This window comes from Rhinoderma darwinii, assembly GCF_050947455.1.
Source record: "Rhinoderma darwinii isolate aRhiDar2 chromosome 4 unlocalized genomic scaffold, aRhiDar2.hap1 SUPER_4_unloc_6, whole genome shotgun sequence".
Lineage (NCBI taxonomy): Eukaryota > Metazoa > Chordata > Amphibia > Anura > Rhinodermatidae > Rhinoderma > Rhinoderma darwinii.
The window spans coordinates 10,721-26,697 of NW_027461761.1; the positions used below are offsets into that span (position 1 = coordinate 10,721).

Consider the following 15,977-nt stretch of genomic DNA (forward strand, 5'->3'; position numbering starts at 1 on the left):
TACATCATTATATATGTAAGCTGTGCGGAGTACATCAGGGTATATGTTAGCTGTGCGGAGTACATCAGGGTATATGTAAGCTGTGCGGAGTACATCAGGGTATATGTAATATGTGAGGAGTACATCAGGGTATATGTAAGCTGTGCGTAGTACATCAGGGTATATGTAAGCTGTGCGTAGTACATCATTATATATGTAAGCTGTGCGGAGTACATCAGGGTATATGTAAGCTGTGCGGAGTACATCAGGGTATATGTAAGCTGTGCGGAGTACATCGGTATATGTAAGCTGTGCGGAGTAAATCAGGGTATATGTAATATGCGCAGGGTACATCAGGATATATGTAAACTGTGGAGTACATCAGGGTATATGTAAGCTGTGCGGAGTACATCAGGGTATATGTAAGCTGTGCGGAGTACATCAGGGCATATGTAATATGTGAGGAGTACATCAGGGTATATGTAAGCTGGGCGGAGTACATCAGGGTATATGTAAGCTGTGCGGAGTACATCGGTATATGTAAGCTGTGCGGAGTAAATCAGGGTATATGTAATATGCGCAGAGTACATCAGGATATATGTAAACTGGGGAGTACATCAGGGTATATGTAAGCTGTGTGGAGTACATCAGGGTATATGTTAGCTGGGTGGAGTGCATCAGGATATATGTAAACTGGGCGGAGTACATCAGGGTATATGTAAGCTGTGCGGAGTACATCAGGGTATATGTAATATGCGCAGAGTACATCAGGATATATGTAAACTGGGGAGTACATCAGAGTATATGTAAGCTGTGCGGAGTACATCAGGGTATATGTTAGCTGGGTGGAGTGCATCAGGATATATGTAAACTGGGCGGAGTACATGAGGGTATATGTAAGCTGTGCGGAGTACATCAGGGTATATGTAATATGCGCAGAGTACATCAGGATATATGTAAACTGGGGAGTACATCAGGGTATATGTTAGCTGGGTGGAGTGCATCAGGATATATGTAAACTGGGCGGAGTACATCAGGGTATATGTAATATGCGCGGAGTACATCAGGATATATGTAAACTGTGGAGTACATCAGTGTATATGTAAGCTGTGCGGAGTACATCAGGGTATATGTAAGCTGTGCGGAGTACATCAGGGTATATGTAAGCTGTGAGGAGTACATCAGGGTATATGTAAGCTGTGCGGAGTACATCAGGGCATATGTAAGCTGTGCGGAGTACATCAGGGTATATGTTAGCTGGGTGGAGTGCATCAGGATATATGTAAACTGGGCGGAGTACATCAGGGTATATGTAAGCTGTGCGGAGTACATCAGGGTATATGTAAGCTGTGCGGAGTACATCAGGGTATATGTAAGCTGTGCGGAGTACATCAGGGTATATGTTAGCTGGGTGGAGTGCATCAGGATATATGTAAACTGGGCGGAGTACATCAGGGTATATGTAAGCTGTGCGGAGTACATCAGGATATATGTAAGCTGTGCGGAGTACATCAGGGTATATGTAAGCTGGGCGGAGTACATCAGGATATATGTAAGCTGTGCGTAGCATAAATACGGTCAGAGTACGGATGCGTATCCATAGCCGCCCATATTTACGGAAGCGCCCATAGACTTCTATGGGAGAGTCCCTGCTGTAATTACTGATGAAAAATACGGTCGCGTGCGTGGGGCATAAGAAACTGCAGCTGCATCCCCCTCCTCCCTGTTTACAGTTTTTCACTAGATGGAACTTGCACGATCAACGATGTATCCAGTGAGTCGGCGCTCATTTACACGAGCCGACGCACGCTGTACGGGGATGAGCGATGGTTAATACGATGGTCCGTGCTCGTACAGTTTACGTATTGTCGGCAGCACATCCCCTGTTTGTACGCTGTGGACAACGAGGATTTTTTGGGACGCATAAAAGATGTGATCAGCTGACCAATGAGTGCAGTTTATCGTCTGATCGTCGCTGCCCGTGATCGAAAACAAGCGCTCGTATGATTATCGGCATTGGTAAAGGGGTCTTAATGTCAATAAAAGGTTTTTTTTTTATATCACAACGTTTCTAAGCATTTTCTATAGAACTTGATAGAAACCCATCGAGCCTAAAATAGACCCATCCTGGAACCCAGGGGTATAAACAGGCTTTTCTTTACAGCCCGAGGTCTTGATGACGTCATTGAGACCGCGCGGTTATATTATTATTATAGATTGTGGGAGATCAAACATCAGGATATAGTTTTGTTGGCTTTAGCGATGGTTTGTACATTTGGTGTACTTCTTCTATTAGCCACAAGGGGGCGATACATAACATGGAAGAACGCAGTGCGGGAGCCTTTTGGTTTTTCTTGGCTTTTATATTGTGGGGCTATTATATAATCTATACCAGTGGTTCCCAACCGGGGTGCCGAGAGCTGTTCAGGGGTGCCGCGGCTCATCCACGGCAAAAAAAAATAAAAAAAAATTTTTGTTTACATTTTTTTTATTTTTTTTTGCTACAAGCTCCGCCCCCGACGTTGTAGCAGACGTGACGCGCGGACGTCTGTTACAAGCACCGCCCACCGCTTCCCACTAGAAGCCTGACGGAGGGAGAGGAGCCATTAACACTGGGCAGGGTAAGTGGGTTTTCTTTACTGTCTTAGCAGTTGTGTGAGAAATGGAGCCAGGGGAATGTGGGTAGTTGTAGTTCTCTCCTCTTATACCTCCTCCCTGTAATGTCCTCTGATATCCCATAATAACGTCCTGGACATGCTGGGAGTTGTAGTCCTCTCCTCTTCTACCTCCTCCCTGTAATGTCCTCTGATATCCCATAATAACAGTCTGGACATGCTGGGAGTTGTAGTTCTCTCCTCTTATACCTCCTCCCTGTAATGTCCTCTGATATCCCATAATAACAGCCTGGACATGCTGGGAGTTGTAGTCCTCTCCTCTTCTACCTCCTCCCTGTAATGTCCTCTGATATCCCATAATAACGTCCTGGACATGCTGGGAGTTGTAGTCCTCTCCTCTTCTACCTTCTCCCTGTAATGTCCTCTGATATCCCATAATAACGTCCTGGACATGCTGGGAGTTGTAGTCCTCTCCTCGTATACCTCCTCCCTGTAATGTCCTCTGATATCCCATAATAACAGCATGGACATGCTGGGAGTTGTAGTCCTCTCCTCTTATACCTCCTCCCTGTAATGTCCTCTGATATCCCATAATAACAGCCTGGACATGCTAGGAGTTCTAGTTCTCTCCTCTTAAACCTCCTCACTGTAATGTCCTCTGATATCCCATAATAACAGCCTGGACATGCTAGGAGTTGTAGTCCTCTTCTCTTATACATCCTCCCTGTAATGTCCTCTGATATCCCATAATAACGTCCTGGACATGCTGGTAGTTGTAGTCCTCTCCTCTTCTACCTCCTCCCTGTAATGTCCTCTGATACCCCATAATAAGGGGGGATTCACACGAGCGTGATTTGGCAGCGTGTAGGCCGCGTGGTTTTCGCGCGGCACGCAATGCCCTATAGAAGTCTATGGGGCAGTACACACAGTCCGTGTATTTTGCGCAGCGTTTGTTCGCTGCGCAAAATACGCGACAGGTTCAATAACTCTGCGTATTTCACGCATCACGCACCCATTGAAGTCAATGGGTGCGTGAAAACCAGTCAGGTCGCACGGAAGCTCTTCCGTGCGAACCGACTGAAACAGCGCACGAGCTGTCAAAAGGATGAATGGAAACAGAAAAGCACCACGTGCTTTTCTGTTTCCAAGCATCCAAACGGAGTGTCTTTGCGAGGAGCGAACCACGACAACCGAAGCTAACTTCACCGGGTTCGGCCAAACTCGGCAAAAAAATTTCCGGTCCGCGATGTCGGGAGACATTCACTGTGCATGGTGCTGAAAGAGTGAGGGTATGTGCACACACACTAATTACGTCCGTAATTGACGGACGTATTTCGGCCGCAAGTCCCGGACCGAACACAGTGCAGGGAGCCGGGCTCCTAGCATCATACTTATGTACGATGCTAGGAGTCCCTGCCTCGCTGCAGGACAACTGTCCCGTACTGAAAACATGATTACAGTACGGGACAGTTGTCCTGCAGCGAGGCAGGGACTCCTAGCATCGTACATAAGTATGATGCTAGGAGCCCGGCTCCCTGCACTGTGTTCGGTCCGGGACTTGCGGCCGAAATACGTCCGTCAATTACGGACGTAATTAGTGTGTGTGCACATACCCTTAAACTGCTTCAGCACCATGGACAGTGACTTGCGATCCCAAAATACATGAACCTGTAAAAAAAACCGAAGTTCTAACTTACCGATTACTCCTGTCTCCTTCCTGCAGTCCGACCTCCCGGGATGACACTTCAGTTCAAGTGACAGCTCCAGCCAATCACAGGCCAAGCACAGGCTGCAGCCAATCACAGGCTGCAGCGGTCACTTGGACTGCCGCGTCATCCAGGGAGGTGGGGCCCGATGTCAAGAGAGGCGCGTCACCAAGGCAACAAGTTCTCGGTAAGTAGGAACTTTATCTTTTTTTTTTACAGGTTTTTCGCTGTTGTGTTCGGCATTCACTGTCAAGGGTGCTGAAAGATTTAGCTCTTTCAGCACCTTGGACAGTGACGGGCGTCGACAAGCCTCATCTCTATGATGCCGGCTGCGCGAAAATCACGCAGCCGCGCATCAGACACGCATGACACACGCAGCTGTCAAATGGTTTTTGCGCTCGCAAAACGCCGCGTTGTTTGCGCGCGCAAAAACGCAACGTTCGTGTGAATCTGCCCTAACAGTCTGGACATGCTGGGAGTTGTAGTCCTCTTCTCTTATACCTCCTCCCTGTAATGTCCTCTGATATCCCATACTAAGTCTGGACATGCTGGGAGTTGTAGTCCTCTCCTCTTATACCTCCTCCTGTAAACTTTCTCTGATATCACATAACATCCTGGACATGCTGGGAGTTGTTGTTCTTATACATCCTTATTTATTCCTTCCCCAGGGGTAAGCACACTTTCTGTCTGTGATGGTCCCTTTACTAGAGGGGCAGATGGTTATTTTATCGGGGGGCGGGGGGACTGAGGCTGATGGTGGCTTTACTGGAGGGGGCTGATGGTCATTTTACTGGGGGGACGGAGGCTGATGGTGGCTTTACTGAGGGATCATTATAATGTGAGTGGGGGGCTGACGGTCATTACTGGGAGTGGGGGGGCTGACGGTCATTACTGGGAGTGGGGGGCTGACGGTCATTACTGGGTGTGGGGGGCTGACGTCATTACTGGGAGTGGGGGGGCTGACGGTCATTACTGGGAGTGGGGGGGCTGACGGTCATTACTGGGAGTGGGGGGCTGACGGTCATTACTGGGAGTGGGGGGCTGACGGTCATTACTGTGAGTGGGGGGGCTGACGGTCATTACTGTGAGTGGGGGGGCTGACGGTACATTTTCGCTGCTGCGTGTCTAGAGATCATATGGATTATTAGATGTTTTATTTCTGTATATTTGTACTGCATTGTTGCAGCTCATAGTCCTCCAGCTGCGGCCTTTCATTTCCATGACGACTGCTCCACTTTTCCTTTGCTCCAGTTTTAAATTTCCCACCTTTGTCTGGATTACGGATTCTCTGTAAGGTTCTGTGCACACGACCTATTTTCAGGCGTTTTACGCCTCGAATCACGCCTGAAAAGACGGCTCCATTACGTCTGCAAACATCTGCCCATTGCTTGCGGGATCTGCTGCGGGTAGCTCTTCTGTTGCCGCATTATTAAATAGATCATTGATGTCGCTGTTCTGGTAATTGATGCCACGAGGATCTATTGTATTCATTGATGCAGCGTGCGTTAATTACTGACATCCGGCAATCTCATATCTTCACCGTCAATGTCATCACTTTCTTGTCACTTGCATTGGTGGCATCAGTCAGTATAAAACCGCTCAGTTTATCCTACGTCACCTGTGATTCTGCTGAATTGTCACCGTCTCTTATCCGCTTAACTGATTGTATGACTCTCAGCAGCGTTTTACATCATCATGAAACCACCCCAGAAAAGCTCGTCCCGCAGGAAGTCGGCGCAGCCGCAGAAGAAACCTGCAGCTCCTCCTCAATCTCCGCCAAGTAAGAGAAAGTTGCACCTTGATCATCTTATCACTCTCAGGCGCGATGTTGTGACGTCAATTTGTGAGCCTTTTTTCTACTCCGTTTATGCAGCGTGTCGATGAGACGTGTTTTATCTCATCCACTTTGCTGCTACTGTATTATGCTGCCGATTTTTCCGCATTATAATACAGGTATACGCCGTATTTACGTAATGTGTGAACTGACTCTAACCCCTCCAAAAACCACCCCCCCCCCCTCCCCGCCAGTCCCCGCAAAAATGTTCTTGCATCAAACCGGTCCTCGGTGCAAAATAGGGTGGGGACCACTGCCATAGAGAATGACTTGAGTGACCACCACTCTGGGACCCGCACTCTTGTTAACAACCCGCAGCGATCCGGCATTTATCACCTATCTTAAGAAAAGTATCTCCCTGCAGCCACCACTAGAGGGAGCTCACTGCATACTGTTTTGTTACCAAGTTCAATGTACAACCATATACAATGAGCTCCCTCTAGTGGTGGCTGCAGGTAGCATGTTATGTTTTAAATCTGTTTACCTGATGTTCCTTGGGGGACATTAAGGTAATAGGCCATGTTCACACAGGGCAGATACGCGGCGTAAAAGTACACAGCGTATTGGCCCTGGGCACCGGAGGTAATTCTGGCTGAAAAACTGCAGTTTTTCAGCTGGAATGTCCATAGAAGGTAGAAAAAAACCCATACTTACCCGTAGCCATGGTGACGTGTCCCTCTGATGTTCTGCAGCAGTCATATGGGATGAGACATCATCCCTGGAGGCCGGGTTGAACGCAGGAGCAGAGAGATCTGGGTAAGTTTGGCGGGTTTTTTTCCGCTGCGTCTGGATGAGATTTGTTTGAATCTCCTCCACTCTTCTGCTTCTGTATTACGCTGTGGAGTTTCCGCAATGAAATCGGTTGCAGAAAATCCGCCGTGTTTACCCTACGTGTGACCCCGGCCAGACAGTGAATTTCCATGTAGCGGGAGATTCATTTTCAGCTGTGATTATGGATTTCTTTCTTACAGGTAGAGGGGAAACAAGTCACAGACCGAGCACGCAACGAAGAAGACGCTACCGCCCAGGAGCCCGTGCGCTGATGGAAATAAGAAAGTACCAAAAATCAACCAATCTGCTCATTCAGAAAACCCCGTTTTTCCGCCTGGTGAGTGGATGTGTCCTCTGCGGCTGCTCCTCTTTATTGTCAGTGATATTCCCCTTTTATTCTTGCAGGTGAGAGAGATCTGCCTGAAGTATTCCCGCGGCGTGTTTTACTACTGGCAAAGCACCGCACTTATGGCGCTACAAGAGGTCAGTATCTCATACAATGCACTGTCCATGTAACGCATGGGTCAACCAGAGAGGGAGCTGCTCTTTGCAGTGGTTCACTACTCAGCCCCCGCCCCCTCTAACACATCCATATGCCCTAGCGGGACATTTGCATAGGGGTTGTGATGCATTGTGGGAGTTCCAGAGGCCAGACCCCCCCCCCCCCCCACACCATCACTCTAGCTAACAGCTCATAAAAGTGAAATCTGATCAGTCCTTCGAGCTGTGTAGTAAATTATACCGGGAGTGCTGTCACTTTAAGAGGGACTAATGCTCTTCTGTATCCACAGTCAGCTGAGGACTTCCTCGTGAGTCTCTTTGAAGATTCTTACCTCTTCAGTCACCAGGCCAATAGGGGCACTCTCTTTGTGAAGGACATGCAGCTCGCACAGAGAATCCGAGGCATCCCGTATGAACTGTGATAACGCTGCCGTTTTATCTCTCAAGATTTGATGAAGAATGATCACGTGTAAATAGTTTTATATTAATGGAGAAAATCTATTGGGAAATACAAGTTTTACCATTGCATAAAAGATCCAGTTTGGAAGAGTAAACCGGCTTTAGCGCCCCCTCCTGACACTGGTTACAGTGGAGGTTTTTTCTTTGTTTTATCTGTTCATGGGAAAGTTGTTACAACCAATATGGCTGCCACTGCAGTTTGCAGGGTGGTAGTGCAGTCGTTTTTCTGTCCAGCTTTGTAATGGGTTATAGGGGTCCAGGATGTAGCACAGAAAATGACCACAAGGTGGCACTGCTGGACAAAACCGCTAACAAAGATGCTGGACACAACCGCTAATGAAACCTGATCTGGCCGACCTTCTAATTGTTCTGCTGAGTTTATGATCCGCTTCCTGTTTTTATTCTGTGAAGATTTGTTAATTTTTTCAAATAAAAAAAAAATGTATATTATAAGTTTGATCTTCATCGTTTTAGACTAATCTTCATAAGGGCTTGGATATGATCAATGACTCCAGCTTCGCTGTAGTTCAATACTCTTGCTCTGTCCCACCCCCATTCTTTACACTGCAGCTATGCTTGTTCAGAGTGTTTGCTGTGTGGGTGTGGGTGTTTGCTGTGTGTGTGTGTGTGTGTGTTGGGTCCAGAATTATTTGGGCAGTGACACAATCTTCATGATTTGGGTTTTGCTGCCACCACATTGGATTTGAAATGAAACAACTGAGATGCAATTGAAGTTTAAACTTTCAGGTTTATTTCAAGGGGTTAAACAAAAATCTCCTGTGAAAAGTTTAGGAATTGCCACCATTTTTCTACACAACCTCCTCATTTCAGGTGATCAAAAGTGATTGGACAAATTAACATTACCATAAATGTTTTTTTTAATACTTTGTAGAGAATCCTTGTCTGGAACCCATGGACATCACCAGACGCTGGGTTTCCTCCTTTGTTTTTTTTGTTTTTTATATTTCTAATTTTTTATTTTCAAGAAAAGAAATGGGGATACAGAAAAAGAAAAGGGGGTGACATGGGTACAGAAAAAGCCCATGAGGGCCGATCATTTCAACCTATATTTCAACAACAATAAGTAAATATGCAATCAAAGTCCTCCCAACATAGTACCATCAATACACTACAAGCATTAGTATAGCAAGACAGGAATACCAGCATTACACCCTCATCCGCCCCTCCATCACCCACATCTCAGTCAATTCTTAGTAACGATTGATTCAAATCGGGAAGTAAACGAAGGGTAGAAGGACAAAAGGAAGGGGGGGGGGTATAGGGAAAATCTTAAGAGGGAGAAGGGGAGATGTTCTCCCCTCACTCTCCCCCCCCCCCCCCCACAGCACATCACAGACCAGAGAGAACTCAAGAGCTCCCTGGTTCTCCACTAATCAGTTCACCCATGGCCCTCTTGTGTCTGTCCGACTTGCAGAAGTCAAACCAATAGAACCAGGTTTTCTGAAACTGCGTTGCTCGTTCGGGTGCGGAATGGAGCAACTCCTCCATTCTCCGAATTTCGTGAATGCGCTCCAGCCATTGTCTAGTCACAGGAGGCTCAGAGGATCTCCAACCCCCCGGAATACAAGCCTTAGCTGCGTTCAGCAAATGTCTCACTAACATCTTCCTGTAGCGCCCCACAGGTATATCGTGGTGGTGCAGCAAAATCCATGCCGGATCATCTCCCAGCGAGATTCCTGTGATCTCCAGAATGATATCTTGAACCTCTGACCAATAGGTGCGAAGGTTCTCACAGCTCCAGAATATATGTAAAAGCGTTCCCTCTTCTCTGCCGCATCTCCAACATAAAGGAGAAACATCCGGGAACATTTTATGTAGCACATGTGGGACTCTGTACCAACGGGATAGTATTTTAAAACTGGTTTCCTGATAGGCTTACTAATAGACGCCTTATGTGTGAGGAGCATGATCTTTTCCCTTTGCTCTTGTGTTAGAGTAATCTGAAGATCTCTTTCCCATTTCGTAATATATGGTGGGATGAAATCCTCAGCAGGAGTGAGCAGCACGCAGTAAAGACTGGACAGGGCCCGTCTCACATGCCCCGTTTGAGAACACAAAGTTTCAAAGGAAGATAGAGCTCGGTCATAGGAAGCCGGTGTAGGTAGTCTTGACAAGTAATGAGTCAATTGTAACGCCTGCCATTGGGACGCGTCCGGGAGACCCTCTGGCTGGGAAAGCTCTTCTCCACGCAGCCAGGGGCGTATTAGGGGTACTGGTGTGAGGGGCCCGGCCAAACCTAACTGAAAGGGGGGCCCGGCAACTGCCGCGACATTCTTTTGGTAGGAAAAAACGGGCCCCTGCAATGGGGCCCGTTTTTTTCACCAAAAGAATGTCGTGAGCTGCTGCGGGCCCCCTCCCCATGGGGGGCCGTCAAACCGCGCGCGACCGATCGCACGCACAAGGAAACTCACGCGCGTGCGCAGTTGCGAGCGCACACCCACGAACGCTCGCACTCGAGACCGCCCGCGCGCGCACCAGCGAAAGCCCGGAAGCACGCACCCGCGATCGCCCGCGCGCGCACCCGCGAACGAAGCACGCGCAGCCGCGGTCACACATGGACAAAACTTACCTGGAGCCTGGCTGGAGGTGAAGGACTGGACGTCTGGACCGAAGACCTCGCCTTGAAGACATCGCCGGAAGAGGACTGGAGTGGGAGCAGCTCTTCTGACACGGTGAGTAAATTATCTCAAAGTGCTGTTTATGTATGGCCCTGTTCACACAGTATTTTGCAGGCAAAAAAAAATCTGCCTCAAAATTCCTTAAAGAATTTTGAGGCAGATTTTGACTTGCCCACACTATCTTGTCGCGTTTTTTTGCCGCGTTTTTTGCCTGCGGCGATTGAGGACAGCAGACAAAAAACGCAACGAAAAATGAATTTTCTGCCTCCCATTGATTTCGATGGGAGGTCAGAGGCGGAACCGCGGCAAGAAAGGACTTGCTGCTTTTTCTTTTTTCCGCGACTGGCTTCCATTGATTTCAGATTAAATCAATGGGAGGCGGTTTTGGAAGTTTTTTGGTGCTGATTCTGACGCAGTGTCCGAGTCAATATCAAGGCCCAAAAACTCTGTGAACTGGGCCTTATTGTTAGGGCTTATTCAGACGAACGTGTAATACGTCCGTGCAACGTGCGTGATTTTCACGCGCCTCGCACGGACCTATGTTAGTCTATGGGGCCGTGCAGACCGTCAGTGATTTTCACGCAGCGTGTGTCCGCTGCGTAAAACTCACGACATGTCCTATATTTGTGCGTGGTTGGCGCATCACGCACCCATTGAAGTCAATGGGAGCATGAAAATCACACCCAGCACTTCCACAGCAGTATAAACTATGAATGAAAACAGAAAAGCACCACGTGCTACAAACATACAAACAGAGTGTCATAATGATGGCGGCTGCGCAAAACTCACGCAGCCGCGCATCATACGCTGCTGACACACGGAGCTGTTATGGACCTTTTGCATGCGCAAAATGCCACGTTTTTTGCGCGTGCAAAAAGCACACGCTTGTGTGAATCCGGCCTTAGGGTAGGAACACACTAGGCATGAACACTGCAGATTTTATGCAACACATTTTATTGTGGAAAATCTGCAGCGTATTACAGTCGCAGCAGAGTGGATGAGATATGAACAAATCTCATTCACACGCTGCAAAAAAAATGGACCTGCAGTGTGGCTTTTGGCTTTTTAAGCCGCAGCATGTCAATTTATTCTGTGGAATCGCTGCTCCTCTGTTGCGGAAATGCTACGGTTCTGCCGCAAAAATCACAAAATGAGAAAAAAAAAAAGGTACTTTTTTAAATTTATAAAAAAGTTTAGACTTCCCCCGGCCGTAGTCCTGGTGACGCGATCCTCTATTCTTAGCGCAGCCCGGCCTCCTGTCATGACGTTTCATCCCATGTGACTGCTGCAGCGGTCACATGGTCTACAGCGTCATCCCAGGAGGCGGGGCTACGTTCAGAAGAGAGATGCGTCACCAGGACTACGGCCGGGGCAAGTCTAAACTTTTTTTTTCCTGCAGGATTCCTGCAGCGGACAAGCCTCACGAAACCTGCGCCACTATTTGGTGCGGTTTTGCGGGCAGAATTCCCTTCGGCTACCGGGGCGGATAAGCTGTGTAGTTTTACTCAGCATATCCGCCTAGTGTGTCCCTTATGATGTCGCTCCTGGAGCTGCTGCCTGTCTCTAAATAGGCAGTTGGTCCAGTAGAATTTGGAATTTATTTATTTTTGTGAACCAGCTTAAAAAAATACAAAACTTTTGTGTTAGGGCCTGTTCACATCACCGTTCGCTTCCATTCCGGGGTTCCGTCTGAGGTTTCCGTCGGGTGAACCCCGCAACGGAAAGTGAAAGTAACAGCACAGTTTCCGTCACCCTTAGCGCAGTCGACTACGCTATTGATTCCGTCCGAAAACAAGCCGGAATGGTGACGAACGGAAACCATTAGCGACGTTTCCGTCACCATTGAGATCAACGGTGACGGAAGCATCGCTAATGGTTTCCGTTCGTCACCATTCCGGCAGGTTTTCGGACGGAATCAATAGCGTAGTCGACTGCGCTAATGGTGACGGAAGCTGTGCTGTCACTTTCACTTTCCGTTGCGGGGTTTACCCGACGGAAACCTCAGACGGAACCCCGGAACGGAAGCGAACGGTGATGTGAACAGGCCCTAACACAAAAGTTTTGTATTTTTTTAAGCTGGTTCACAAAAAAAAATAATTCCAAATTCTACTGGACCAACTGCCTATTTAGAGACCGGCAGCAGCTCCAGGAGCGACATCATAAGGGTAGGAACACACTAGGCGGATATGCTGAGTAAAACTACACAGCTTATCCGCCCCGGTAGCCGCAGGGAATTCCGACAGCAAAACCGCACCAAATAGTGGCGCAGGTTTCGTGAGGCTTGTCCGCTGCGGGAATCCTGCAGGGAAAAAAAAGTTTAGACTTGCCCCGGCCGTAGTCCTGGTGACGCATCTCTTTCTTCTGAACGTAGCCCCGCCTCCTGGGATGACGCTGTAGACCATGTGACCGCTGCAGCAGTCACATGGGATGAAACGTCATGACAGGAGGCCGGGCTGCGCTAAGAATAGAGGATCGCGTCACCAGGACTACGGCCGGGGCAAGTCGAAACTTTTTTATAAATTTAAAAAAGTGCCTTTTTTTTTTTTCTCATGTGTGATTTTTGCGGCAGGACCGCAGCATTTCCGCAACAGAGGAGCGGCGATTCCACAGAATAAATTGACATGCTGCGGCTTAAAAAGCCAAAAGCCGCACTGCAGGTCCATTATTTTTGCAGCGTGTGGATGAGATTTGTTCAAACCTCATCCACTCTGCTGCGACTGTAATACGCTGCGGATTATCCACAATAAAATGTGTTGCATAAAATCTGCATTGTTCATGCCTAGTGTGTTCCTACCCTAAGGCCGGATTTACACGAGCGTGTGCTTTTTGCGTGCGCAAAAACGTGGCATTGTGCGCATGCAAAAGGTCCATAACAGCTCCGTGTGGCAGCAGCGTATGATGCGTGGCTGCGTGATTTTCGCGCAGCCGCCATCATTATGACACTCTGTTTGTATGTTTGTAGCACGTGGTGCTTTTCTGTTTTCAGTCATAGTTTATACTGCTGCGGAAGTGCTGGGCGTGATTTTCACGCACCCATTGACTTCAATGGGTGCGTGATGCGCGAACAATGCACAAATATAGGACATGTCGTGAGTTTTACGCAGCGGACACACGGACACACGCTGCATGAAACTCACTGACAGTCTGCACGGCCCCGTAGAGTAACATAGGTCCGTGCGAGGCGCGTGAAAATCACGCACGTTGCACGGATGTATTACACGTTCGTCTGAATAAGCCCTAACAATAAGGCCCAGTTCAGAGTTTTTGGGCCTTGATATTGACTCTGACACTGCGTCAGAATCAGCACCAAACAACTTCCAAAACCGCCTCCCATTGATTTAATCTGAAATCAATGGGAGCCAGTCGTGGAAAAAAGAAAAAGCAGCACGTCCTTTCTTGCCGCGGTTCCGCCTCTGACCTCCCATCTAAATCAATGGGAGGCAGAAAATGCATTTTTCCCTACGTTTTTTGTCTGCTGTCCTCAATCGCCGCAGGCAAAAAACGCGGCAAGATAGTGTGGGCAGGTCAAAATCTGCCTCAAAATTCGGTGCGCGGTTCCAGGCGGTCGCGGGTGCGCATGCGCAGGAGTTTGCGGGTGCGCGCGATCGGTCGCACGGGCGGCAGTGTTTGACGGCCCCCATGATGACCCCCATGCTACCCAGGGCCGCCATCAGGGGGGGCATTATGGGTACTGATGTGAGAGACCCGGCGAAACCGAATTGAAAGGGGGCCCGCAGCTCACGACATTCTTTTGGTGAAAAAAACGGGCCCCATTGCAGGGACCTGTTTTTTTTCTACCAAAGGCAAGTCGCGGCAGTTGCCGGGCCCCCCTTTCAATTAGGTTTGGCCGGGCCTCTCACATCAGTACCCATAATACCCCCCCTGATGGCGGCCCTGGGTAGCATGATATAGTGCTGGACGGAGTACCGTTAATAGGCGGTGCCACGGTAGGGGGGCCCAGAAAATTTAGCTGTAGGGGGCCCTGAAATTCCTGATGGCGACCCTGCACGCAGCCATGCATTGCCCCTATAAAAATGACTTACTCTAAAATGCCCCTGCTGTGCCCATATCTTAAAGGTCTGATCTGACAGACCTGGGCCAAATTCCGGGTTACCCAAAACCGGAGTGAGGGGTGATAACAGTTGTGATATTCCCTCTCTACTCCGCACCTTTCTAAACACCTGTAAAGTTGAATATATGGTAGGATGATCACAAAATTATTTTTTTCTATATAATATTGCTTTTAGTATGTCATTAAAATAAATTTTATTTATTTGTGTTGTACTTTTTCTTTTTTTTCTTTCTTTTACTCTATGGGGGCTGCCATTTTTTTTTTATCTCTGTATGTGTCGATTAACGACGCATACAGAGATGGAATACGGCAGCTACAGGGCATAGGAGTCAATGAACGGGAGCCGTTCCATTGACTCTGCTCTCTGTCTCTGTACTGCGCAGACGCAGGTCAGAGTCACACAGCAGAGCAGCTGTTTGCAGGGAGATAGCAGGCGCCATACTGAAGACCAGCTGCACTGCAGGTAAGGTGTGTGTCTCTGTCTGTCCCACTCTCTATCTCACAGACCCCCGCTCTCGTGACCCCCGACGGGCCCCCCCCCCCCCTTGTATGAAGGACACATGATGCAACTGTACTGGGAAAGCCCTGAACGATAAATCTCTCTAGTTGTGTTGAGACTGTTTGGGGATGTGACTAATGAACCTCTCACACTCCAGTAGGAGGGGTAATGGTGGTCACCCAGCTTTCCCAGACCCCTGAACGATAAATCTCTCTAGTTGTGCTGAGACTGTTTGGGAATGTGACTAATTAACCTCTCAGTCTCAGCACAACTAGAGAGATTTATCGTTCAGGGGTCTGGGAAAGCTGGGTGACCACCATTACCCCTCCTACTGGAGTGTGAAAGGTTCATTAGTCACATCCCCAAACACACTCCAGTAGGAGGGGGTAATGGTGGTCACCCAGCTTTCCCAGACCCCCGAACGATAAATCTCTAGTTGTGCAAAATCAAGTGTAATCACGCATTTTTTTTAATGTGCTTTTTGGCACGTAAAATGTGCAAAAAATACACGGCGTGTGAACCGGTCAACTGAAAAGTCATTCTCTTCACTTTCATCATTCTAAGGGTATGTTCACAGGCAGTGTTTTCAGCTGAAAAATCGGAAGCAGGACGCCTGCAAGCGTCTGCCCATTGGTTTCAATGGGAGATACGGCGTTCTGTTCCGACAGGGCGTTTTTTACGTGGTCGTTTTCCAAAACCGGCACGTAAAAAGACGCCCGCCAAAATGAAGTGTATATCACTTCTTGGGACGTTTTTGGAGCCGTTTTTAATTGACTTTATAGAAAAACAGCTCCAAAAACGGCCGTAAAAACGTGAGTTAGATTAAAAAATGGCTGAAAATCAGGAGCAGTTTTCCCTTTGTTTAGTAAGCGTGTGAACATACACTTAGCCTTTTGGTGTTT

General features: G+C 48.1%; 1 protein-coding gene across 2 annotated transcripts; it reads left to right on the plus strand.

Moving 5' to 3' along the window:
* Nucleotides 1–2,508: 2,508 nt before the first annotated feature.
* LOC142684096 (histone H3-like centromeric protein A) lies at nt 2,509–8,318 on the plus strand. 2 transcript variants are annotated; one of them, XM_075847484.1, is made up of 5 exons: nt 2,509–2,600; nt 5,982–6,080; nt 7,106–7,242; nt 7,311–7,388; nt 7,697–8,318. In XM_075847484.1, exons 2-5 carry the CDS (start codon nt 5,996–5,998, stop codon nt 7,826–7,828), a joined length of 432 nt encoding a protein of 143 aa, XP_075703599.1. In that variant the 5' UTR covers nt 2,509–2,600; nt 5,982–5,995; the 3' UTR covers nt 7,829–8,318. The 2 variants fall into 2 exon arrangements, with proteins under 2 accessions (XP_075703599.1, XP_075703598.1); XM_075847483.1 differs by having other exon boundaries at nt 2,519–2,600; nt 5,979–6,080.
* Nucleotides 8,319–15,977: the final 7,659 nt, after the last annotated feature.

Excerpts from the sequence above, each read along its gene's own strand:
- LOC142684096 (XM_075847484.1), top strand. The coding sequence starts at position 5,996 with ATGAAACCACCCCAGAAAAGCTCGTCCCGCAGGAAGTCGGCGCAGCCG. Across the intron at positions 6,081-7,105 it reads TCCTCCTCAATCTCCGCCAA|GTAGAGGGGAAACAAGTCAC; the intron begins GTAAGAGAAAGT and ends TCTTTCTTACAG. Across the intron at positions 7,243-7,310 it reads AAACCCCGTTTTTCCGCCTG|GTGAGAGAGATCTGCCTGAA; the intron begins GTGAGTGGATGT and ends TTATTCTTGCAG.